The following is a 26,667-nucleotide window of genomic DNA, read 5'->3' as shown; positions in this document are numbered from 1 at the left end:
CAGGGGCAGAACGACAGATTTTTACTTTGTCAGCTCAGGGATTCAATCTAGCAACCTTTTGGTTACTGGCCCAACGCTCTAACCACTAGGCTACCTGCTGCCCCATTACATGTACTTTTGATACTTAAGTATATTTAAAACCAAATACTTTTAGACATTAACTCAATAGGTATTTTACTAGGTGACTTTCACTTTAGTCATTTTCTATTAGGGTATCTTTACTTTTACTCAAGTATGACAATTGGTTACTTTTTCCTCCACTGATTGTAGGTGAAACAATACATGGAAACAGAATCTTAAACATCCTGACGCCGTCGAGAACGTTCTGCTGCCTGCAACATCCTCCAGCATGACCGGTTTGGCGGTGGGTCAGTCATGGTGTGGGGTGGCATTTCTTTGTGGGGCCGCACAGCCCTCCATGTGCTCGCCAGAGCACATTTGTGGCCTGCTGGAGGTCATTTTGCAGGGCTCTGGCAGTGCTCCTCCTTGCACAAAGGCGGAGGTAGCGGTCCTGCTGCTGGGTTGTTGCCCTCCTACGGCCTACTCCACGTCTCCTGATGTACTGGCCTGTCTCCTGGTAGCGCCTCCATGCTCTGGACACTACGCTGACAGACACAGCAAACCTTRTTGCCACAGCTCGCATTGATGTGCCATCCTGGATGAYCTGCACTACCTGAGCCACTTGTGTGGGTTGTAGACTCCGTCTCATGCTACCACTAGAGTGAYAGCACCGCCAGCATTCAAAAGTGACCAAAACATCAGCCAGGAAGCATAGGAACTGAGAAGTGGTCTGTGGTRACCACCTGCAGAARCACTCCTTTATTGGGGGTGTCTTGCTAATTGCCTATAATTTCCACCTTTTGTCTATTCCATTTGCACAACAGCATGTGAAATTTATTGTCAATCAGTGTTGCTTCCTAAGTGGACAGTTTGATTTCACAGAAGTGTGATTGACTTGGAGTTACATTGTGTTGTTTAAGTGTTCCCTTTATTTTTTTGAGCAGTGTATATTTTTTTAAATCCAAAACATGCATCCTGTTTACAATAAAAGCACTAAAGTAAAACATCAGAAAATGTGGCAAAGAAATAAACGTTATGTCCTGAATACAAAGCGTTATGTTCGGGGCAAATCCAACAACACATCACAGAGTACCACTCTTCATATTTTCAAGCATGGTGGTGGCTGCATCTAGCCATACATGATGTCTTCATAGGTGGTTTGAAGCCCGATACAAATCTGATTCCTGGCCATGTGACTTGTGTCTGAATGTCAAATCTGATTTATTTGCTCTCAAGGTGGCTTTTTAGACTGTTATTTTCCATATCTTGTTGCTAGCTACTCTGTTGACAGTTTGACAGGAATACATGGTAGCTAATTAGCTTGTTAATTGTTTAAACAAATTAGTGAATGTGCTATAATGCTAAAGAGCTATCCAGCTAGCTAGTGGAGTGCCTTGGCTAGCCAAAAAGGTCTCGTTTCAAAAGTTGGATAATCTTATACTTTGAGGCTTTAAAGGTGTTCTTACACTTGGATTTTATATATTCAAATCAACTGGAAAATAGTCAATGGCAAGCATTGTCACCTTTGCTTGCTAGATAACTTCTGCATGATAGGAAGCATGAGCACCACCACCAATCAGCCTACACTACCGTGCACACCCGTCGTTACTATGGCAACTAGCATAGCCATGTCATCAAATGACTGCTATCCGAACACACACAAATCCAATTTGGTCACTTGTAACTTGCTGTTTGGACAGTCTGTACCCCAAAACTGATTTGAGCATTAAGACCTGCTGTATAAACAAGGCTTTAGAGACTTACCCAGAAAGGTGCTTCTACAAAGTATTGACTCTGGGGTGTGGATACTTAAGTTAATGAGACATACATTTTCATTTACGTGTTTTCACTTTGTCATTATGGGGTAGTGTGTGTAGATGGGAATAAAAAAAAAATTTGAATTCAGGCTGTAACAAAATGTAAAATACTTTCTGAAGGCACTGTACGGCACAGACCTCAACAGCTGTGTGTGAGCCGATCCCTTTTGGATACATTCACAACACACACACACACCACTGACCAATGACGTTTGATAATAAATACGTATTATTAGCTGTAACTTGTGAAGAGAAGCATCCTCAGGCTGAATATCACACCTCCATCAGGATACCAATGATACCATAGAAGCTCATCCAACCCAATGTCCTCTCTAAAACACACTGTGAGGGAAGTCAAGACCTACCAGAGCCATAGATAATGAGCTTGTTCCACTTTGCAGGCGGATGAAGTCTGACTGATCTACAAATAACCTTGCATCATAAATAACAACTTATTGTTATTTGTAGATCAGTCAGTCACAATTGACCCACAATGGATCACAGATTTGATGCTCTCATATACAGACAAAGTTACAGTCATGGAACATCGGTGCCAACATGAAAGACAGTGTGTGGACCACGTATATCAAAATTAAAGCGTAAAATAATTTATTAAATCATATCACTCAAAGCTCATATTGATAATTTCATTAGACCACTCTATTCACAGGTGATACACAGCTTTTAACATTCATTGGGGCATTGATTCTATGACGCTGCTCTCTATTCTCTTTGAGTGTCACTTAGGGACACATATCCTTAGCAACAGAGGTCTTTCTTCCCTTGCTTTCTGCTGTAGGGCCCACTCTCTCTTTCTCCCTCTGTTTGCTCTCTTCAGCATACAGAACTCTCAGGGGCCGTCTCCATGGTAACAAGGAAAGCCCCACGCATCGGCAAGGCAACCAAAGATAAAACAACAAAAGAGATTTTCCACCAAGCGGCTTGTTTTAGAGTGGGTTGATTAGTGTGTGTGTGTGTGTGTGTGTGTGTGTGCGTGCGGTTGCTGTTCAGAGTTGTTTGAGACCAGATTGGTTCTGGTGAGCCGTCCTTGGCATCCTGGCTCTCCTCTTTCCAGTCCAATTGAGTCTAGAACTGAACCAGACTTCTGCTGTTTGGCCTAGTTCACTTCGCCATTTCCTCAGCAATGGCCTTCCCCATCTTATCCTTCACATACGCCCCTTTCTGCCAATCAGACTTCAGCTCCAGCCACTCATAGTATGGCACCTAGGGAGGGACAGAAAGTACAGATTCAGTGGTTTGTCTATCAATAATACTCTTTACCTTGCAATACTATAGCTGACATACACCCAGTAGTGTTTTTATGCAAATCAGGTTTGGAAACAATAGAGGGTTTTCTCATTTGGGCAAAAGTATATCCTCAGTCTTCTGTCCTCCATCCCCCAGACACCAATAAGTGGTTGAGGAGTGTGTCAATTCGTTAGTAGGACGAGTGTCCTCCCCTCCTCAATAGCCATCTTTCATCGAGGATACTCATGTGTATCCTACCGCGGAAAAGTTTTGAAATCTGACACCAACTTTAAAATCAGCTTTTGTTTCGTCAGTAGAGAAAAACATGCACGTTTAAAAACGATATGATAGGGCCTCCCAAGTGGCGCAGCGGTCTAAGGTACTGCATCGCAGTGCTTGAGGCATACTACAGACCAGGGTTCGATCCCAGGCTGTGTTACAGCTAGCCACAACCGGAGAGAACGTCAAGAGTGTGCAAAGCTGTCGTCAAGAAAAGGGTGTCTACTTAAATATATTTTTATCTGTTAAACACTTTTTTGGTTACTACATGATTCCATGTGTGTTATTTCATAGTTTTGATGTCTTCACTATTATTCTACAATGTAGAAAATAGTAAAAAGAAAAACCCTAGAATGAGTAGGTGTGTCCAAACTTGACTGGTACAGTATATATATATATATATCTATATAAAAAAAGAAAAATGTAAAACGATATGCTACTTATTATTTTAATTATAAAAAGTCTTGCACAACTATCTAATTGGTTTTGATCACTTCACACATTTATTTTGGGATCCACCACTGTAAACGTAATTTGCCTAATGACGTGCGAGGGGAGAAGGACAGTCTCATCAGTTTACTAGTTTACCCAGCATGCACCACAGTTCTCAGGCTAACGCAATTGGCCTAGATATGAGAGAGCAGTAAGATTGGCTAACGCGATTGTTCTGGATGAGAGCGAGAGAGAGAGAGAGAGAGAGAGAGAGCTGGGATTGGCTAAGGAGCTTGGCCTAAATGAGAGAGCTGCTGCTATTCTCCAGGCTACTGACTGACTATCAGGCCTTTGCATCCTTCAGGGAGACAGACCAACCTGGCCCTGCATGATGCAGCATTACATCAGCATTAGATCGCTTTCTATAGCATTAGCTAGCCAACTTTAGCATCATACGATACACCGCTAGCCAGCATTAGCCACTAGAGTTAATTTCTTGAGGAAAACTGTCCTAGAGTTGGAAACAAACATTGTCATTACCCTGAGTCCCATTGTTCTATTTTCCAAGCTATATTCACAATATTTTATACAATGGGTGTACAAAACATTAAGAACACCTGTTCTTTCCATGACAGACTGACCAGATGAAAGCTGTGACCCCCTATTGATGTCACTTGTTAAATCCACTTCAAATCAGTGTAGATGAAGGGGTGGAGACAGGTTAAAGAAGGATTTTTAAGCTTTGAGACATGGATTGTGTATGTGTGCAATAGATTTTAGTGTCTTTGAACAGGGTATGGTAGTGGGTGCCAGGTGCTCCGATTTGTGTGTCAAGAACTGCTGGGTTTTTCCACACTCAACAGTTTCCCCGTGAGTACTCCCTGACAAAGGCCATGCAGCCGAAACGCGTCAGAGTTTTACAACTTTGTTTCCATTGAACATGCCATACAAATAAAGGTATTTTAATTCATTATATGAAGAGTGCCTTGGTCCTCCTTTTTGTTTCCTGTGAGTATCAAGAATGGTCACCACCCAAAGTGGAGGTGGTGTGTATGCTGTGGTTAGGGTTTGTGTGTGCAATGGACAGTGACTGTCATAATGACTGCCAGAATGTCTCTTTCAGTCCACTGCCCCCTCTCTCCTAGTCATCCCTCCATACCTCTACAAGGATAAAGCCAGCCAGTTTGAGGTGCCGTCTCATCATGGTGAATCTTCCCAGCAGATCTTTACTCCTGGAGCCATAGTTAGGAAACTCCCAGGTCAGGAATGCTAACCTGAAAAGAGAAGGACTGTCAGAACACATGCGCACACACCCACCAACACAGACAACCTTCTTCCCTCACCTGCATGCCCCCTCAGGTAAGGACTTGGCTCCGCCTCCTCCAGGCAGGTGAGGGGCCGTCAGGGTCACCAGGTCCATTGGCTTAATTTCACTGTCCACCACCAGCTCTCCATCTTATTGGACACAACACGTCAGTCACCTGTTGTTCCAGCCTTAAAGTGTTTATGTGTGTGTGTGCGCGTGTATTCACCTATGGTCCAGCCATATATAGTGTTGACCCCGGTACGTAGGGCCTCTGCTTTCCCCCCCACCAGATTACCCAGGGCCCCCTTCAGCCCAGTCTGTAGAGGGGAGAGGGGGGAGTCCCGGCCCAGGGTGGAGGGAAGCAACATGGCCTCTGTAGGCAGGGTGGAGGACAGAGACTCTGGGTGTTCTAACTGGAGGGTAGCAATGATGTGGAGGAGCTTCAGGCGATAGTTCTCCACTCGAGACAGACTGCCTTCTGTAAAACAGCAATATAGCAACGCAACATAAAATCATCAGAATCACCCAAGTCTGTACAGCTGAGAAAGCACAGGGCTATTAACACAGAACATCAGTGGATCGGTCCTCTGCTGCCATCTCCTGGGGTGGACCAGTACTAGAGTGTGCGTGTGTGTTTACCTGAGAGTTTGGCAACATGTGTGTGTTGAGTGAGGGCCGTGATGTGCTGGGGCTTGGCCTGCTGTAACACACACAGAGACCACACCACGTCTGTCTGCAGGAACGCCTCCAGGCTGGGGAGAACACCCTCCAGGGCAGAGTGGACCTACATACACACAGGAGGAGACAGATGACAAACACGGACTACATTCTGGGAAGGTACTCTAGCCAAAAGTCTCTTCCCCTCATCAGCTAAAGTTGATAGAAATGTAATGTGCAACACTGACATGACTGAGAACCGTCTGTTCTACACAATATTTATCCTTGAGTATCCAGGCTGCATCACATCCGGCCGTGATTGGGAGTCCCATAGGACGGAGCACCATTGGCCCAGCGTCGTCGGGTTTGGCCGGGGTAGGTTGTCATTGTAAATAAGAATTTGTTCATAACTGACTTGCCTAGTTAAATAAAGGTTACAAAATAAATAAACAGCATCAGGTAAATAAACAAACAAATTGCTACTCTCATTGTTTACCTTCTTGTAGAACTCCTCCCCTTTGCTGGGCTGGAAGTTGAGCCTGGCCAATGACATGAGCAGGTTACAAAGCTGCAGTGTGCTGTACTTCTGACTGTTCACGCTGTAGTGCTGAATAGTTTTTTAAAATCAAACAAAGGAAGAAAATAAGAGAGGATGAGTTAAGCAACATTGGTTAATCAAGAGGACTAGGAGATGATCCTATCAGTTTGAGATGTGTTTAACGGTGTCTTAGTGTGTGCGGACCTCAGCGAATGCCTCAAACAATGGGAGATGGAGCCACTTGAGGAAGGCTAGTGATTTGGCGCAGCGAGTGACATCGGCAGAACTAATCTCTGGCATTCTGGGTAACAACTCGGCTGCCAATCGCTGGAAGACCTGGGAGTGGTGGAAATTCAACTTCCCTGAGAGAGAGAGAGCAAGAGAGAGAGAGAGCATTTAAAGCCCCCATGCAGTCTTTGTAATTTTATTTTGAAATGATCACACTGTGTCTAACAAATCACTGTGTTCAATTAATGAAAATATTTTTTATCATTTATTTCCCTGAACCTCCTTTGGCACTTGAAATTGTCAGATTGTGTGAGCATTAGAAAATATAAAGATATTTACATACACAGCCCTGATTGGCTGATAGGATGGTCTAGAGCCCACCACTTACCCAGATGAACAATCATTGGTCTATTATAATCAGATCATCTGATTATAAGCATGATGTGGGCCAAAAGTTCCATCTCGCCTGAACAGGCTGAAATTCCAGGGGCCTCATTCATCAAACGTGTGTACATGTCTTTCTCAATTCTGGCGTACTTGGAGATTCTAGGATTTGCATGTACCTCAAATTATTGGGATTTATCAAACTGTCACAGGCAAGCAACATATACACGTTTTCATTCATATATATATAAAATCATTGAACACTTAAATAATGGTGCCGGAGAGGATGGCTGTGTTGTACGGGCTCCTAACCAACTGTGTTATTCTGTTAGTAACTTATTTTAACATAAAGTCGCTGCTACTGTCTCTTATGACCGAAAAGAGCTTCTGGACATCAGAACAGCAATTACTCACCTCGAACTGGACAAATATTTTCTTTAAAAAGAGTCCGACCTGAAGGATATACTGCTTCTCCAGGCCCAAAATCCTGTCATTCGCGTGAAGAAAATACAGAAATACAGGGGGCGAAGGTCGGGGTGCCTTGTGAGGATTCGTAGGCGAGTTAGTAAATCAACACAAGCATCAAATCAAAGTTTGTCACGTGCGCCGAATACAACAGTGAAATGCTTACTTACTAACCAACAGTACGATTTTTAAGTAAAAAATTGGTATTAGGTGAACAATAGATAAGTAAAGAAATAAAAAACAACAGTGAAAAATAACAGTAGTGAGGCTATATACAGGCACCAGTTAGTCGGGCTAATTGAGGTAGTATGTACATGTAGGTATGGTTTAAGTGACTATGCATATATGATAAACAGAGTAGCAGCAGCGTAAAATAGGGGTTTGGGGGGGGGGGGGACAATGCAAATAGTCCTGGTAGCCATTTGATTACTTGTTCAGGAGTCTTATGGCGTCTTATGGCTTGGGGGTAAAAATTGTTGAAAAGCCTTTTTGTGCTAGACTTGGCGCTCCAGTACCACTTGCCATGCTGTAGCAGAGAGAACATTCTATGACCGGGGTGTCTGGGGTCTTCGAAAAAAATGTAGGGCCTTCCTGACACCACCTAATGTAGAGGTCCTGGATGGCAGGCAGCTTAGCCCCAGTGATGTACTGGGCCGTACGCACTACCCTCTGTAGTGCCTTGCGGTCGGAGGCCGAGCAGTTGCAGTACCAGGCAGTGATGCAACCAGTCAGGATGCTCTTGATGGTGCAGCTGTAGAACCAATGCCAAATAGTCAGCCTCCTGAGGGGGAATTGGCTTTGCGTGCCATCTTCACGACTGTCTTGGTGTGTTTGGACCATGATAGTGTGTTGGTGATGTGGACACCAAGGAACTTGAAGCTCTCAACCTGCTCCACTACAACCCTGTTGATGAGAATGGGGGAGTGCTCAGTCCTCGTTTTTCCTGTAGTCCACAATCATCTCCTCTGTCTTGATTATGTTGAGGGATAGGTTGTTATTCTGGCAAAAACCGGCCAGGTTTCTGACTTCCTCCCAGTAGGCTGTCTCGTTGTTGTGGCCTACCACTGTTGTGTCATCGGCAAACTTAATGATGGTGTTGGAGTCGTGCCTGGCCACGCAGTCGTGGGTGAACAGGGAGTACAGGAGGGGACTGAGCACGCACCCCTGAGGGGCTCCAGTGATGAGAATCAGCGTGCAGATGTGTTGCTACCTACCCTCACCACCTGGGGGCAGCCCGTTAGGAAGTCCAGGATCCAGTTGCAGAGGGAGGTGTTTAGTCCCAGGATCCTTAGCTTAGTGATGAGCTTAAAGGGTACTATGGTGTTGAACGCTGAGCTGTAGTCAATGAATAGCATTCTCACGTAATTGTTCCTTTTGTCCAGGTGGGAAAGGGCAGTGTGGAGTGCAATAGACATGGCATCATCTGTGGATCTGTTTTGGCGGTATGCAAAATGTAGTGGGTCTAGGGTTTCTGGGATAATGGTGTTAATGTGAGCCATTACCAGCCTTTCAAAACACTTCATGGCTACGGATGCGAGTGCTACGGGTCTGTAGTCACTTAGGCAGGTTGCCTTAGGGTTCTTGGGCACAGGGACTATGGTGGTCTGCTTGAAACATGTTGGTATTACAGACTTAGTGAGGGATATGTTGAAAATGTCAGTGAAGACGCAAGCCAGTTGGTCAGCACATGCCCGGAGCACACGTCCTGGTAATCCGTCTGGCCTTGCGGCCTTGTGAATGCTGACCTGTTTAAAGGTCTTACATCGGCTACGGAGAGGGTGATCACACAGTCGTCTGAAACAGCTCTCATGCATGCCTCAGTGTTGCTTGCCTCGAAGCGAGCATAGAAGTAATTTAGCTCGTCTGATAGGCTTGTGTCACTGGGCAGTTTGCGGCTGTGCTTCCCTTTGTAGTCTGTAATAGTTTGCAAGCCCTGCCACATAAGACGAGCGTCGAAGCCGGTGTAGTACAATTCAATCTTAGCCCTGTATTGGCGCTTTGCCTGTTTGATGGTTCGTCGGAGGGCATAGCAGCATTTCTTATAAGCTTCCGGGTTAGAGTCCCGCACCTTGAAAGCAGCAGCTCTACCCTACCCTTTACCCTGTAATCTATGGCTTCTAGTTGGGGTATATACGTATAGCCACTGTGGGGACGACGTCCTCGATACACTTACTGATAAAGCCAGTGACTGATGTGGTGTACTCCTCAATGCCATCGGAAGAATCCTGGAACATGTTCCAGTCTGTGTTAGCAAAACAGTTCTGTAGTTTAGCATCTGCTTCTTCTGACCACTTTTTTTTTAATAGACCGAGTCACTGGTGCTTCCTGCTTTAATTTTTGCTTGTAAGCAGGAGGATAGAATTGGGGTCAGATTTACCAAATGGAGGGCGAGGGAGAGCTTTGTATGCATCTCTGTGCGTGGAGTACAGGTGATCTATAATTTTTCCCCCTCTGGTTGCGCATTTAACATGTTGATAGAAATTAGGTAAAACTGATTTAAGTTTCCCTGCATTAAAATCCCCAGCCACTAGGTGCGCCACCTCTGGGTGAGCAGTTTCCTGTTTGCTTATTTTCTTATACAGCTGACTGAGTGCAGTCTTAGTGCCAGCATCCATCTGTGTTGGTAAATAAACAACCACGAACAGTATGGATGAAAACTCTTGGCAAATAGTGTTGCAAACCTAAATCTGATTTACCTCATTTCTACCAGCATGTCACAAAAAAACATACAAAGCTCTCCCTAGCAAATCATTTGGCAAATCTGACCATAATTCTACCCTCCTGATTCCTGCTTACAAGCAAAAACTAAAGTAGGAAGTACCAGTGACTCGCTCAATACGGAAGTGGTCGGATGCGTGGCTTCTGGAGGGAAATGCTGTAGGAATGCTCAACCGGTGTCGCTCATTCAGCCGACACAAACTTTCAACCGGTTTTCCCCATTAAGCGGCGAGTCGGAGTCTGAGGCCGAGCCTTCTCTTGTCTCTACTCCTCCCGTTACGGGGTCTGAGACGCCGAAGCTTCCCACAATTAGCTCTGACAAATTGAAAACCCTAGTCATTGGCGACTCCATTACCCGCAGTATTAGACTTAAAACGAATCATCCAGCGATCATACACTGTTTACCAGGGGGCAGGGCTACCGACGTTAAGGCTAATCTGAAGATGGTGCTGGCTAAAGCTAAAACTGGCGAGTGTAGAGAGTAAAGAGATATTGCTATCCACGTCGGCACCAACGATGTTAGGATGAAACAGTCAGGGCACCAAGCGCAACATAGCTTCAGCGTGTAAATCAGCTAGAAAGATGTGTCAGCATCGAGTAATTGTCTCTGGCCCCCTCCCAGTTAGGGGGAGTGATGAGCTCTACAGCAGAGTCTCACAACTCATCGCTGGTTGAAAACTGTTTTCTGCCCCTCCCAAAACATAGAATTTGTAGATAATTGGCCCTCTTTCTGGGACTCACCCACAAACAGGACCAAGCCTGGCCTGCTGAGGAGTGACGGACTCCATCCTAGCTGGAGGGGTGCTCTCATCTTATCTACCAACATAGATCCCTGTCTAACTCCTCTAGCTCCACAATGAAATAGGGTGCAGGCCAGGCAGCAGGCTGTTAGCCAGCCTGCCAGCTTAGTGGATTCTGCCACTAGCACAGTCAGTGTAGTCAGCTCAGCTCTCCCCATTGAGACCGTGTCTGTGCCTCGACCTAGGTTGGGCAAAACTAAACATGGCGGTGTTCGCCTTAGCAATCTCACTAGGATAAAGACCTCCTCCATTCCTGCCATTATTGAAAGAGATCGTGATACCTCACATCTCAAAATAGGGCTAAATGTTAGACACCTCACTTCAAAGGCAGTTATAGTCAATGAACTAATCACTGATCATAATCTTGATGTGATTGGCCTGACAAACATGGCTTAAGCCTGATGAATTTACTGTGTGAAATGAGGCCTCACCTCCTGGTTACACTAGTGACCATATCCCCCGTGCATACCGCAAAGGCGGAGGTGTTGCTAACATTTAAAACCGCAAATTTCAATTTACAAAAAAAAAGACGTTTTTGTCTTTTGAGCTTCTAGTCATGAAATCTGAGGCCTACTCAATCACTTTTTATAGCTACTGTTTACAGGCCTTCTGGGCCATATACAGCGTTCCTCACCGAGTTCCCTGAATTCCTATCGGACCTTGTAGTCATAGCAGATAATATTCTAATTTTTGGTGATTTTAATATTCACATGGAAAAGTCCACAGACCCACTCCAAAACGCTTTCGGAGGCATCATCGACTCAGTGGGTTTTGTCCAACATGTCTCTGGACCTACTCACTGRCACAGTCATACTCTGGACCTAGTTTTGTCCRATGGAATAAATGTTGTGGATCTTAATGTTTTTCCTCATAATCCTGGACTATCGGACCACCATTTTATTATGTTTGCAATCGCAACAAATAATCTGCTCAGACCCCAACCAAGGAGTATCAAAAGTCGTGCTATAAATTCTCAGACAACCCAAAGATTCCTTGATGCCCTTCCAGACTCCCTCTGCCTACCCAAGGATGTCAGAGGACAAAAATCAGTTAACCACCTAACTGAGGAACTACATTTTTTTTATTTTACCCCCAATTTTCGTGGTATCCAATTGCTAGTAATTACTATCTTGTCTCATCGCTACAACTCCCGTACGGGCTCGGGAGAGTCGAAGGTCGAAAGCCATGCTCTTTAAATCTGCATATTCCTCCAAAGCTCAGTTGTCCTGAGTCTACACAACTCTGCCAGGACCTAGGATCAAGGGAGACACTCAAGTGTTTTAGTACTATATCTCTTGARACAATGATGAAAATAATCATGGCCTCTAAACCTTCAAGCTGCATACTGGACCCTATTCCAACTAAACTACTGAAAGAGCTGCTTCCTGTGCTTGGCCCTCCTATGTTGAACATAATAAGTGGCTCTCTATCCATCGGATGTGTACCAAACTCACTAAAAGTGGCAGTAAAGCCTCTCCTGAAAAAGCCAAACCTTGACCCAGAAAATATTTAAAAAACTAAATCGGCCTATATCGAATCTTCCATTCCTCGCATTTCTTTTTGAAAAAGCTGTTGCGCAGCAACTCACTGCCTTCCTGAAGACAAACAATGTATACGAAATGCTTCAGTCTGGTTTTAGACCCCATCATAGCACTGAGACTGCACTTGTGAAGGTGGTAAATTACCTTTTAATGGCGTCAGACCAAGGCTCTGCATCTGTCCTCGTGCTCCTAGACCTTAGTGCTGCTTTTGATACCATCGATCACCACATTCTTTTGGAGAGATTGGAAACCCAAATTGGTCTACACGGACAAGTTCTGGCCTGGTTTAGATGTTATCTGTCGGAAAGATATCAGTTTGTCTCTGTGAATGGTTTATCCTCTGACAAATCAACTGTACATTTCGGTGTTCCTCAATGTTCCGTTTTAGGACCACTATTGTTTTCACTATATATATTTTACCTCTTGGGGATGTCATTCGAAAACATAATGTTAACTTTCACTGCTATGCGGATGACACACAGCTGTACATTTCAATGAAACATGGTGAAGCCCCAAAATTGCCCTCGCTAGAAGCCTGTGTTTCAGACATAAGGAAGTGGATGGCTGCAAACTTTCTACTTTTAAACTCGGACAAAACAGAGATGCTTGTTCTAGGTCCCAAGAAACAAAGAGATCTTCTGTTGAATCTGACAATTAATCTTGATGGTTGTAAAGTCGTCTCAAATAAAACTGTGAAGGACCTCGGCATTACTCTGGACCCTGATCTCTCTTTTGACGAACATATCAAGACTGTTTCAAGGACAGCTTTTTTACATCTACGTAACATTGCAAAAATCTGAAACTTTCTGTCCAAAAATGATGCAGAAAAATGTATCCATGCTTTTGTTACTTCTAGGTTAGACTACTGCAATGCTCTACTTTCCGGCTACCCGGATAAAGCACTAAATAAACTTCAGTTAGTGCTAAATACGGCTGATAGAATCCTGACTAGAACCCCAAAATGTGATCATATTACTCCAGTGCTAGCCTCCCTACACTGGCTTCCTGTTAAGGCAAGGGCTGATTTCAAGGTTTTACTGCTAACCTACAAAGCATTACATGGCTTGCTCCAACCCATCTTTCCGATTTGGTCCTGCGTACATACCTACACGTACGCTACGGTCACAAGACGCAGGCCTCCTAATTGTCCCTAGAATTTCTAAGCAAACAGCTGGAGGCAGGGCTTTCTCCTATAGAGCTACATTTTTATGGAATGGTCTGCCTACCCATGCGAGAGAAGCAGACTCGGTCTCAACCTTTAAGGCTTTACTGAAGACTCATCTCTTCAGTAGGTCATATGATTGAGTGTAGTCTGGCCCAGGATTGTGAAGGTGAACGAAAAGGCTCTGGAGCCACGAACTGCCCTTGCTGTCTCTGCCTGGTCGGTTCCCCTCTCTCCACTGGGATTCTCTGCCTCTAACCCTATTACAGGGGCTGAGTCACTGGCTTACTGGTGCTCTTTCATGCCGTCCCTAGGAGGGGTGCATCACTTGAGTGGGTTGAGTCACTGACGTGGTCTCCCTGTCTGGGTTGGCGCTGTGCCGTGGCGGAGATCTTTGTGGGCTATACTCGGCCTTGTCTCAGGATGGTAAGTTGGTGGTTGAAGATATCCCTCTAGTGGTGTGGGGGCTGTGCTTTGGCAAAGTGGGTGGGGTTATATCCTTCCTGTTTGGCCCTGTCCGGGGGTATCATCGGATGGGGCCACAGTGTCTCCTGACCCCTCCTGTCACAGCCTCCAGTATTTATGCTGCAGTAGTTTATGTGTCGGGGGGCTAGGGTCAGTCTGTTATATCTGGAGTACTTCTCCTGTCTTATCCGGTGTTCTGTGTGAATTTAAGTATGCTCTCTCTAATTCTCTCTTTCTCTCTTTCTTTCTCTCTCTCGGAGGACCTGAGCCCTAGGACCATGCCTCAGGACTACCTGGCATGATGACTCCTTGCTGTCCCCAGTCCACCTGGCCGTGCTGCTGCTCCAGTTTCAACTGTTCTGCCTGTGGCTATGGAACCCTGACCTGTTCCCCAGACGTGCTACCTGCCCCAGACCTGCTGTTTTCAACTCTGTAGAGACAGCAGGAGCGGTAGAGATACTCTCAATGATCGGCTATGAAAAGCCAACTGACATTTACTCCTGAGGTGCTGACTTGGTGCACCCTCGACAACTACTGTGATTATTATTATTTGACCATGCTGGTCATTTATGAACATCTTGGCCATGTTCTGTTATAATCTCCACCCGGCACAGCCAGAAGAGGACTGGTCACCCCTCATAGCCTGGTTCCTCTCTAGGTTTCTTCCTAGGTTTTGGCCTTTCTAGGGAGTTTTTCCTAGCCACCGTGCTTCTACACCTGCATTGCTTGCAGTTTGGGGTTTTAGGCTGGGTTTCTGTACAGCACTTTGAGATATCAGCTGATGTAAGAAGGGCTATATAAATACATTTGATTTGGCTAGCAGACTGGAATATGTTCCATGATTCATCCAATGGCATTGAGGAGCATACTACCTCAGTCACCGGCTTCATCAATAAGTGCATTGACGATGTCATCCCCACAGTGACGTACATTTATTAAATTTAAACTTAATCGAACCAGGGTGTCTGTCGTGATGCCTCAAGCACTGAGATGCAGTGCCTTATACCGTGCGCCACTCGGGAGCCCAACCAGAAGCCATGGATTACAGGCAACATCCGCACTGAGCTAAAGGCTAGAGCTGCCGCTTTCAAGGAGCGGAACACTAATCCAGATGCTTATAAGATATCCTGATATGCCCCTGCAACTCTTCCCCTATAAAATCAGACATTTTCCTCCCAATTATGTTTTATATCTTCCCAAATGATGTTCTGTTTAATTTTTCACTCTTAAAATTACAATTGTTCATAGAGAACCAACGAAATTGGATGTTCAGAATCCATGTCAATGCTTAAATTACATCAGAAGAAATTTGCAGTGAAGCATGTGAAAATTGCATGTACATTCAGAATTGTTTGCCGAGCTACTCATGTGTGAACCACTAGAAGTTGTGGTTCACACAACATGGTTTGAGATTTGCGTGGAGATGCACACACTTTCCCATCAAGTTCAAAATGGATAAATACCAACCTTTATGGAAAAACTGGCGCACGCAAGGTTAAATAGTTTTTTTGTGCACGCACTTTGATAAATGAGGCCACAGGTATTTTTTTCAAACAGCTCTTACACCAAAAGGGCATATCATCATTTTCACAATTACAGAGTGTTACTTCGACCTCAGTGTGGAAATATAAATATACTTACCCCCTTTAAATCTGTTGCAATACTGAAAAATTCACAGCTGAAATATCAGTTGACCGCAGGTAGTTTGATGTTAGGTAGATTGTTAACAAAGGAGGAGGATAACAATGGTACCAGCATTCAACCCTGTGGCACATCCTTTTACATCTCCAGATTATGTGTGTATATATTACTGCTGAGCAATTAAGACATTTTGGTTATTGTTCGGTTTTTAAAACAACTTATTGACCTACATAGATTCAATTATTTTGAATTCCATTACTTTCAATTTTTTTTCCTGTGAGCTCAATGCGCACATTGCAGTTTCACTAGAGAAAAAACCCCAGTATGCTTTGTTTACTTTGAAGAACTACCCAATAGTGATTGTCAGACAGCATAGGCAGCAGCTCTATGGAGATGAAATGACTTGAAATAACAGTTAGAAAATAAAACAAATGTAATATCCACAACAAGTGAAATATTTTACTCAGGTGTGTGTGTACCATATGCGTAGGCGAGGTCCAACAGTAGCGGTGTGGTAAGGTCTGTTGAGGGTTTCTGTAGGAAGTGGTAGGACAGAGCTCTGAGCAGAGGCACTGACCGGCGTCCCTGAGATGCCAGAGACACACACACCCTGCGGATATCCTCCGCCCCAAACCCTTCAGCTAGCTCTAACGCCTGGGGTGGGAACAGAGAGAAAAGACAAGGAGCGTTGGGTTGAGAGATTTGATGGTGGCAGTTGCATATTTGGATAGTGAAGCAAACGTTTTTTTTTTTAATGGCTATATAGTCCAGCATTTCAGATTTTGAGATGTGTTTCATATGAGCCAACTGTACAGAATGTCACCTTTTGAGGTATTTTCATACATATGTTTTAGTGTTTAGAAATGAAAGCACTATGTATTTAGTCTGCCCATGTGAAGAAGTATAGACAAATTCACTTATACAGTAGTGTATCAAAGTAGTCAAACGTTTAGCATTTGGTCCCAAATTCCTTAAATGCAATGACTTCATCAAGCTTGTTTGAGTTGGTTGTGTTTTGCCCAATAGTAACTGAATGGTAAATGATGACTGGAGTAATTTTCTGTCTGAGTGAGTAGATAAGATGTTTCTGAACACTACTAAATTAATCCTGATAATGACCTGAAGAACTGTAATATCCTATGTTTCTCGGAAACTGATTCCTGCTTACAAGCAAAAACCAGAAGAACCAGTGACGTGCTTAATATGGAAGTGGTCCGATGAAGCTCATGCTAAGCTACAGGATTGTTTCACTAGCACAGACTGGAATATGTTCCAGGACTCATCCGATGAAGTAAACTCCATCGTCACTTCATTAATAAGTGCATTGATGACGTTGTCCCTAAAGTGACCGTACGTACATATCCCAACCAGAAGCCATGGATTACAGAAAACATCAGCACTGAGATAAAGGCTAGAGCTACCGTTTCAAGGAGCGGGACACTAACCCAGACGCTTATAAGAAATCCCGCTACGCCTACCGTTGAACCATCAAACAGGCAAAGCGTCAATACAGCACTAAGATTGAATCCTACTACAACAACTCTGAAGCTCGTCGGATGTGTCAGGGCTTGCAAACTATCACAGATTACAAAAGGTAAATCCAGCCGCGAGCTGCTCAGTGACACGATCCTACCAGACGAGCTAAATGCCTTCTACACTCGCTTCCAGGCAAGCAACACTGAACCATGCGTGACAGCACCAGCTGTTCCAGATGACAGTTTGATCACGCTCATCGTAGCCGATGTGATGAAGACCTTTAAAACAGGTTAACATTCACAAGGCCACAGGACCAGATGGAAGGGTTGAGCAGTATCCAGATTTTCATGTCGTCATAACGTCCTTTTCTCACCCTGGGATCTACGGTATTACCGGCTTAGTACACAACGGAGCGACAAGAAAAATTCAGAAAAGCCCATTGGCATCCATTACCAGAATGCTAACAAAATTAGCACAAGTAATAGAGAATTTCCATGGAGGCTGCTAGCTAAATATGCTAACGAGCGCAAACTAAAATAAATGAATTGCAAAGACAGGCAATCCAGCTCAAAGTTATACATACAGTGCCCTCGGAAAGTATTCAGACACCTTGAATTTTCCCACTTTGTTACGTTACCACCTTATCCTAAAATGTATTAAATCATATTTCAATCTACATACAATAAAAAAGCAAAAACAGGTCGACATTTTGGATAATTTTTTTCAATAAACTGAAATATGAAATTGTATTTGTCATATGCCCACGAATACAACAGGTGCAGACCTTACCATGAAATGCTTACTTACAAGCCCTTAAATATCACATTTCCAAAACTATTCAGACCATTTACTCAGTACTTTGTTGAAGCACCTTTGGCAGCGATTACAGCCTCGAGGCGTCTTGGGTATGACACTACAAGCTTGGCACACGTGTATTTGGGGAGTTTCTCTGATTCTTCTCTGCAGATCCTCTCAAGCTCTGTCAGAGATGTTCAATTGGGTTCAAGTCTGGGTTCTGGCTGGGCCACTCAAGGACATTCAAAGACTTGTCACTCCTGCGTTGTCTTGGATGTGTGCTTAGGGTATTTGTCCTGTTGGAAGGTGAACCTTTGCCCCTGTCTGAGGTCCTGAGCAGGTTTTCATCAAGGATCTCTCTGTACTTTGCTCCGTTCATCTTTGCCTCAATCCTGACTAGTCTCCCAGTCCCTGCAGCTGAAAAACATCCCCACAGCGTGATGCTGCTACCACCGTATAGATAGTACCAGGTTTCCCCCAGATGGTACGCTTGGCGTTCGGGCCAAAAAGTTCAATCTTGTTTCTCATGGTCTGAGAGTCTTTAGGTGCCTTTTGGCAAACTCCAAGCGGGCTGTCATGTGCCTTTTACTGAGGAGTGACTTCCCTCTGGCCACTCTACCATAAAAGCCTGATTGGTTTAGTGCTGCAGAGATGGTTGTCCTTCTGGAAGTTCTCCAATCTCCACACAGAGGAACTCTATAGAGTAAACAGTGAAGAGGCAGCTCCGGGATGCTGGCCTTCTAGGCAGAGTTGCAAAGAAAAAGACATCTCAGACTGGCCAATAAAAATAAAAGATTAAGACGGGCAAAGAACACAGACACTGGACAGAGGAACTCTGCCTAGAATGCCAGAATCGCCTCTTCACTGTTGACGTTGAGACTGGTGTTTTGCGGGTACTATTTGATGAAGCTGCCAGTTGAAGTCGCTGTTTCTCAAACTAGACACTAATGTACTTGTCCTCTTGCTCAGTTGTGCACCGAGGCCTCCCACTCCTCTTTCTATTCTGGTTAGAGACAGTTTGCGCTGTTCTGTGAAGGGAATAGTACACCACGTACGAGATCTTCAGTTTCTTGGCAATTTATTGCATGGAATAGCCTTCATTTCTCAGAACAATAATAGACTGATGAGTTTCAGAAGAAAGTTATTTGTTTCTGGACATTTTAAGCCTGTAATCGAACCCACAAATGCTGATGCTCCAGATACTCAACTAGTCTAAAGATGGCCAGTTCATTGCTTCTTTAAAATCAGAACAACAGTTTTCAGCTGTGCTAACATAATTGCAAAAGGATTTACAAAATGATCAACTTAGCAAACATAACGTGCCATTGGAACACACGCCTATGTAGATATTCCATAAAGAAATCTGCGTCTTCCAGCTACAATAGTCATTTACAACATTAACAATGTCTACACTAATTCTGATAAATGTAATGTTATTTTAAATGAAAAATAAAAAAAGTGCTTTTCTTTCAAAAATAAGGAAATAAGTGTCCCCAAACTTTTGAACGGTAGAGTATATATTCTATCCATTTTAGAATACGGTCTGAATACTTTCTGAAGGCACTGTATATAGGTAGAAGCTACCGAAATGTCATTTTTGGTGAATATGGACATTTACAAGCGGATGTGAACGATAACTTTGTTGATTTGCACAATATCTTTGACACATGCTTTTCTGAAGGAAGAACAGTAACCTCTAACGTTAGCATTTTTTTGGGGGGGGGGTATGATCTTTGTGCCTCTAACTTCCTCACTCACCATTTTTCACAATTCATTCATGATTATCCATAATCATCGTAGCATCCACATGAATGTAGAAGTGTTCAGAAACATCCATTCTTACTTATAATAAAAAAGTGACTCCAAAATGGCACAAGATATTATTCACCACTGAGTTCCTATTGGGCAAAACATAATCCAAAACACAACCAAAAACAAACCGCAAATGCATCCAACAAGTTTGAGTCACAAGCTTGATATATTCTAGGGATGGGCATGAGTAATCAAGTACTCAAACGGATGTCAAGTCTTGATCTTTTTCCAGAGAATTAAAAAAATCTAATACTGTAAAACTATTCGATAGAATGTGCTTTGTGGCTGCCCGAACAGGCAAGTAACATTTTGGCCTGAATCTTTTCTAAATGTTTTCTTGACTAAGTCAATTTGCTTTGACTCTAATGTTCTATTTGTACATGTGCATTTGCAGAGCATAACAAAAAAGAAACCAAGCATCACACAATTCTCTTTCCCCGCCGTGTCTCATTCACTTTATTGTGTTCCGACCGCTCCCTACACACACGGGTGCTGAGTATGCACACAAGCTCCAGTTAGGCCTACAGAAAAAAATCTCGATAACATTTTTAAACCGTATCTAACTGATGGGATACACAAGCTACATTCCTTGCCAAATGACGACAGTTTTATCACATATTCAAAATGGACTGGTTGATTGATGTTGGAAAATATGTTTCAACAACGATCTGCAGTTCTGGAATAATTGTGTCCCGTCTATTTTCTGCTGAGGCTACTTTGTGAACTGCTAGTGCCATTTAGAATTGTTTAGCCTGAGCTATAACCCATCTAAATATAGACAGGTTCCACACTGAAAATACACAAAAACATTAGTTTGATAAAGTTAAAGAGCGGTCCTTGATAAAGTTAAAGAGTGGAATTGTGAATCCAATTACAAAGAACAGGCAAAATAAACTAAATAGAACATCTTTATATTGAAAAGACAGATTTCGAAAACATTTATTGAGCCGTCTTCAAATGATCACTGAGAATAACTGTTCCAGATCCCAAGATACACATCACTTCGCAGAGGCAACTTTTTCATTTGGAAAAATATTCAGTTATAGAACATCATGGCTTTTTTTACTATAAAATAGGTGTCTTGACTGTGATAAGGGCTCGGGAAATAATAGCATCTTGTCTGCTAAATTAACAAAGCAAGCCTATGCCATTGCACAGACATATGTTTCTACAAGCAAGCGCCACTGCTGAGGTTACTGCCTTTTTGAAGATCGTGTTCCATGATATAATATAACCAGTTAATATTAAGGTTTCAATAAATTAATCTTTCATGGCACTTGCTTTTTTATTGAACGAACACTGTGTATATGGAGCAATTTAGCAATTAGGATTTGTTATCTATAATGGTTATGATAAATGTGGCATTGTCAAGCACTGTTGGCATAGGCCTATAGATAAATGCGCACATTTCTTTCCAGTGCGGTCCTTGTGTTCTAAAAATATATTTAGAAAAATGGTAGTACTCAGGAAAAAATTATGCGCGTATTCGAACAGTCAAAAAATGTAAAATGCCCATCCCTAATCATTGCGTGCAAGGAATATCGTGACAAATAGTACTAAACTTGACTACTTTAACACACTTTAAGTAAATTTGTCCAAATACTTATACATTTTTAAAAAAATGGAGGGACTAGATACATAAAGGTGCTTTCATTTCTAAACAGTAAAACAGATATGTATGAAAATACCCTAAAATAAAAGATTCTTTACTGTCACCTAATATGAAACATTCTGTTTCAAATCTAAAATGCTGGAGTATAGCAACAATTTAAATGTATTTTTATTCACTGTCCAAATACATATAGACAGTAGTGTATGTCTATTTGATAACTTAATAAGCGTAGTGTGGGGTTAATAGTATACAGTGCCTTGCGAAAGTATTCACCCCCTTGGCGTTTTTCCTATTTTGTTGCATTACAACCTGTAATTTAAATTTATTTATTTGGATTTAATGTAATGGACATACACAAAATAGTCCAAATTGGTGAAGAAGTGAAATGAAAAAAATAACTGGTTTCAAAAAATTAAAATAAAAACTAAAAGTGGTGCGTGCATATGTATTCACCCCCATTGCTATGAAGCCCCTAAATAAGATCTGGTGCAACCAATTACCTTCAGAAGTCACATAAATAGTTATATAAAGTCCACCTGTGTGCAATCTAAGTGTCACATGATCTGTCACATGATCTCAGTGTATAAATACACACACCTGTTCTGAAAGGCCCCATAGTCTGCAACACCACTAAGCAAGGGGCACAACCAAGCAAGCGGCACCATGAAGACCAAGGAGCTCTCCAAACAGGTCAGGGACAAAGCTGTGAAGTACAGATCAGGGTTGGGTTATAAAAAAATATCTGTAACTTTGAACATCCCACGGAGCACCATTGAATCCATTATTTAAAAAATGGAAAGAATATGGCACCACAACAAACCTGCCAAGAGAGGGCCATCCACCAAAACTCACAGACCAGGCAAGGAGGAAATTAATCAGAGAGGCAACAAAGAGACCAAAGATAACCCTGAAGGAGCTGCAAAGCTCCACAGCGGAGATTGGCGTATCTGTCCATAGGACCACTTTAAGCCGTACACATTTCACAGAGCTGGGCTTAATGGAAGAGTGGCCAGAAAAGAAAGCCATTGCTTAAAGAAAATAAATAAGCAAACATGTTTAGTGTTCGCCAAAAGGCATGTGGGACACTCCCTAAACATATGGAAGAAGGTACTCTGGTCAGATGAGACTACAATTGAGCTTTTTGGCCATCAAGGAAAACGCTATGTCTGGCGCAAACCCAATACCTCTCATCACCCCGAGAACACCATCCCCGCAGTGAAGCATGGTGGTAGCAGCATCATGCTGTGGGGATGTTTTTCGTCGGCAGGGACTGGGAAACTGGTCAGAATTGAAGGAATGATGGACGGCGCTAAATACAGGGAAATTCTTGTGGAAACCCTTTTCAGTCTTGAGACTGGGACGGAGGTTCACCTTCCAGCAGGACAATGATCCTAAGCATCCCGCTAAAGCAACATTCAAGAGGTTAAGGGGAAACATTTAAATGTCTTGGAATGGTCTAGTCAAAGCCCAGACCTCAATCCAATTGAGAATCTGTGGTATGACTTAAAGATTGCTGTACACCAGCGGAACCCATCCAACTTGAAGGAGCTGGAGCAGTTTTGCCTTGAAGAATGGGCAAAAATCCCAGTGGCTAGATGTGCCACGCTTATGGAGACATACCCCAAGAGACTTGCAGGTGTAATTGCTGCAAAAGGTGGCTCTACAAAGTATTGACTTTGGGGGGGGTGAATAGTTATGCACACTCAAGTCCTGTTTTATTTGTCTTATTTCTTTTTTGTTTCACAATAAAAAATATTTTGCATCTTCAAAGTGGTAGGCATGTTGTGTAAATCAAATGATACAAACCCCCCAAAAAATCGATTTTCATTCCAGGTTGTAAGGCAACAAAATAGGAAAAATGTCAAGGGGGGTGAATACTTTCGCAAGCCACTGTAGGTGCTCGTTACCTTATCCTCCAGTCTGTCCATCAGTGCAGGACTGAGATGTCCAGCCCTAGCCATCAGGGTACTGACTGTTCTGGCGTCAGCGATCTCAGTCCAGCGGAGCTCCAGCTGTTTCAGCGCTGCGCTCACCAGCAACACCTCCATCTGACCGTTCCGCCCTGCTCCCCAGTCTGCCAGGAAAGACAGCTGTTTGTAGGAGAGTCTGCGTACACGCCACAGCACCTCTGTCTGGATGGAGCGTTGTACTGCAGCTGTAGGAGGAATACCCAGAGTAGAGAGGGAGCGCAGCAGAGAGACCAGCGTACCATTCCACACTGACGCTACCTGGGGGAAGAGACAGTCAATTTACAAACACTCAAAAGAAACTCTGAGAGCACCGAAGTTTTTGTGAATATTTTGAGCCACCCTCTGTCCTAACTGTAACCTGCCCCATGTCTCTTACTTTCACCCCTCCTTACCCATCTTCATACCCTCTCAACCCTCCACTTATCTACTCTCACCCTACCTGTCCCCTGCCCCTTCTTACTACACCCTCTCCTACCTGTGCAATAACTGTGTCCATTATGTCCAGCAGTCTGGGATCATTCAGCAGCTCAAATTGGTCCATTTTAGCCCCACCTTTCTCTCTCCCAGCCAATCTGACAAGCTGAACCAGAGTCTTAGCCGCCTGATTGGCCTTTCCTCCTTGTGCCGCCCACGCCTGCAGGACATCCTGTGGAGATTGGGCCCTCTCTAAGAGCTCATCCAGCTGGGTGCGTTTGGGCTCGATGGGATACTCTTCTTTGACCAAACTCCTGCCCTCACATAGTCCCCTTACCACAGGCTGCCGCCAGGCCTGGGCCCACAGCGGCTTTGCTGGCCCAGCTGCAGGCGTAGGCAGGCGGGCAGCGGTGGCTAAGGCCTGGGGGGTGGCCCTGGGGAGGAGACGGGCACATCGGCCCAGCAGACGGCTGGTCATGGAGGAATAGAGAGCAGCACGAGACCAGAGAGAATCCTATTCACAACACAGCAGCCAGAGTCACCATGCTAACACCTGAGAGCGAGTGAGAGAGAGAGGGAAAGAGCGAGAGAGAGTTAATTCAAGATAGTGAATATCACTCAGTGGTTCTCATTATTTTGGGGATTCTGAACCTACAATCACATGTTGCGATGCCCAAACAACCCCATAATGTGCAACTTTATGATAAGGACTATATATTCTTATTCTCCGTAGTCTGCCGGCCACGGACTGCTGTCAACAAGCTTAGCCTAGCTATCTTGAGACGATTTAGCAATTAGTAACAGTAACGCGGGAATTGTGTTGTGTAACATAACATTGTGTCAACAATCGTGTAGGCTGTACTACTACAAGCAAAACACTTGCAGGAAATCAATGAATAGACACGGTTGTGGCAACTAGTCATAGTAGACTGACCTGAATTAACGTTACTAGCAACATTCCTGTCTCAAAAGCTGAGATGCCATCAAGCGTATTCTGACCTTGTCGACGAGGGTTTATGCCGTTCTAGCCATTACAATTATGAAACTCAGACTGGCAACATTCTCTGCATTCACAAGTACACCTATAACAGGTCTTGTGGAGACATAAATACATGTAGATGTCATTTCTATCTTTAAAGGACTGTTCTTACCTTGATAAATAAACTAGATAGCAAGTGGACGAAGGCGACATTCACATGGCGCTGTCAGCAATAGTCGCAAGAAAATGACCTCATCAAAGATACCGGTGTCACATGATTGTCGGACGAAGCTGCGATTGGTCTGCTTGTTTCAAGGCACTTTAATTCGTCTTTTTTAATTGCAGAACCTGGTCTTTATGTCTATACGCGGAACCCATAGAATTAGATACACACAGTGGCGTAAAGTACTTAAGTAAAAATACTTTAAGGTACTACTTAAGAAGTTTTTTGGAGTATCTGTACTTTACTTTACTATTTATATTTTTGACAACTTTTACTTCACTACATTCCTAAAAGGATAATGTACTTTTTACTCCATACATTTTCCCTGACACCCAAAAGTACTCATTTTGAATGCTTAGCAGGAAAATGGTCCAATATATGCATTTATCAAGAAAACATCCCTGGTCATCCCTAATGCCTCTGATCTGGCGGACTCACTAAACACACATGCTTAATTTGTAAATTATGTCTGACTGTGAGAGATCCGTAATTTTAAAAAATAAGAAAATAGTGCCGTCTGGTTTGCTTAATATAAGGAATTTGAAATGATTTATACTTTTACTTTTGATACTTAAGTATATTTAAAACCAAATACTTTTTAACTTTTACTCTAGTACTATTTTACTGGGTGAAACACATTTTGAAACACATTTCATAGTCTCAAAACTATTAAACGTCTCATTGTTTTCCCTCAAATTGCAAAACATCTAAAAAGAAATGTTATACTTTCATGTGAGATTTCCTATAAGCCACATTTACAAATGTAAAAGCTGTTGATGAGTCAGAAAAGTCAAACAATTACTATGTTAAAACACCCTTTTGGGAAGATATATATATATATATATTTTACATTTGAGTAATTTAGCAAACGCTCTTCTCCAGAGTGACTTACAGTAGTGAGTGCATACATTTTTGTACTCTTTCGTACTTTTTTGTAGATTGGCGGAAACAATCATCCGTCCCATGACATCCCATGATAAAAAAAGCAAGAAACATACACCAGACAGTACCAGTCAAAAGTTTGGACACACCTACTCTTTCAATGGTTTTTCTCAATTTCTACATTGTAGAATAATAGCGAAGACATAAAAACTATGAAATAACACATATGGAATCATGTAGTAACCAAAAAAGTGTTAAACAAATCAAAATATATTTTATATTTGAGATTATTCAAAGTAGTCACCATTTGCCTTGATGACAGCTTTGCACACTCTTGGCATTCTCTCAACCAGCTTCATGAGGTAGTCATCTGGAATGCATTTAAATTAGCAGGTGTGCCTGGTGTCGTGTCTTTGGCTATGCCGGATTAAGTGATATGACATGCTATTCTATAAAATCCTTTCTCCGTAATTAATATTACCTGATTGAGCTAATCATGTAAATGTAATTAACTAGAAAGTCGGGGCACCACAAAATAATATTTATAGAGCTGTTATCTTCCGAATAAACTCTTAAAGACCTAGTAATATTTTACATCAATAGCAGTCAATGTTAATCGTCACCTTATTTCAGTCTCATCTGAAAGTTGTAAATTCTTGGTTATCTTCACGAACCCTGGCTAACAAGTTGAATCAGCAATACAAAATTGGGTCTAATTATTTATTTACTAAATACCTAACTAATCACACAGAATTACATATAC

The 26,667-nt window shown here is 43.0% G+C and overlaps 1 protein-coding gene across 1 annotated transcript; it reads right to left on the bottom strand.

Moving 5' to 3' along the window:
- Positions 1-2,463: 2,463 nt before the first annotated feature.
- On the bottom strand, positions 2,464-25,067 carry tbrg4 (transforming growth factor beta regulator 4). Its single transcript, XM_023988878.1, has 11 exons — positions 24,972-25,067; positions 23,882-24,373; positions 23,344-23,664; positions 16,221-16,395; positions 6,542-6,699; positions 6,296-6,406; positions 5,782-5,926; positions 5,369-5,620; positions 5,180-5,291; positions 4,996-5,110; positions 2,464-3,101 (listed from the first exon to the last, which is right to left on the bottom strand). Exons 2-11 carry the CDS (start codon positions 24,296-24,298, stop codon positions 3,000-3,002), a joined length of 1,908 nt encoding a protein of 635 aa, XP_023844646.1. The 5' UTR covers positions 24,299-24,373; positions 24,972-25,067; the 3' UTR covers positions 2,464-2,999.
- Positions 25,068-26,667: the final 1,600 nt, after the last annotated feature.

Source organism: Salvelinus sp. IW2-2015, linkage group LG6.1 (genome assembly GCF_002910315.2).
Source record: "Salvelinus sp. IW2-2015 linkage group LG6.1, ASM291031v2, whole genome shotgun sequence".
Taxonomy (NCBI): Eukaryota; Metazoa; Chordata; class Actinopteri; order Salmoniformes; family Salmonidae; genus Salvelinus; species Salvelinus sp. IW2-2015.
This window is presented reverse-complemented; position numbering and strand designations above follow the sequence as displayed.

What these genes read in the sequence shown, in the direction of transcription:
- tbrg4 (XM_023988878.1), bottom strand. Translation starts at nt 24,298, where the DNA reads ATGACCAGCCGTCTGCTGGGCCGATGTGCCCGTCTCCTCCCCAGGGCC. An exon ending in GGGAGGAGTTCTACAAGAAG is followed by an intron (nt 5,927 to 6,295) that starts GTAAACAATGAG and finishes GTGTGTATGTAG; the next exon opens with GTCCACTCTGCCCTGGAGGG. An exon ending in TTACCTGAGGGGGCATGCAG is followed by an intron (nt 5,111 to 5,179) that starts GTGAGGGAAGAA and finishes TTCTCTTTTCAG; the next exon opens with GTTAGCATTCCTGACCTGGG.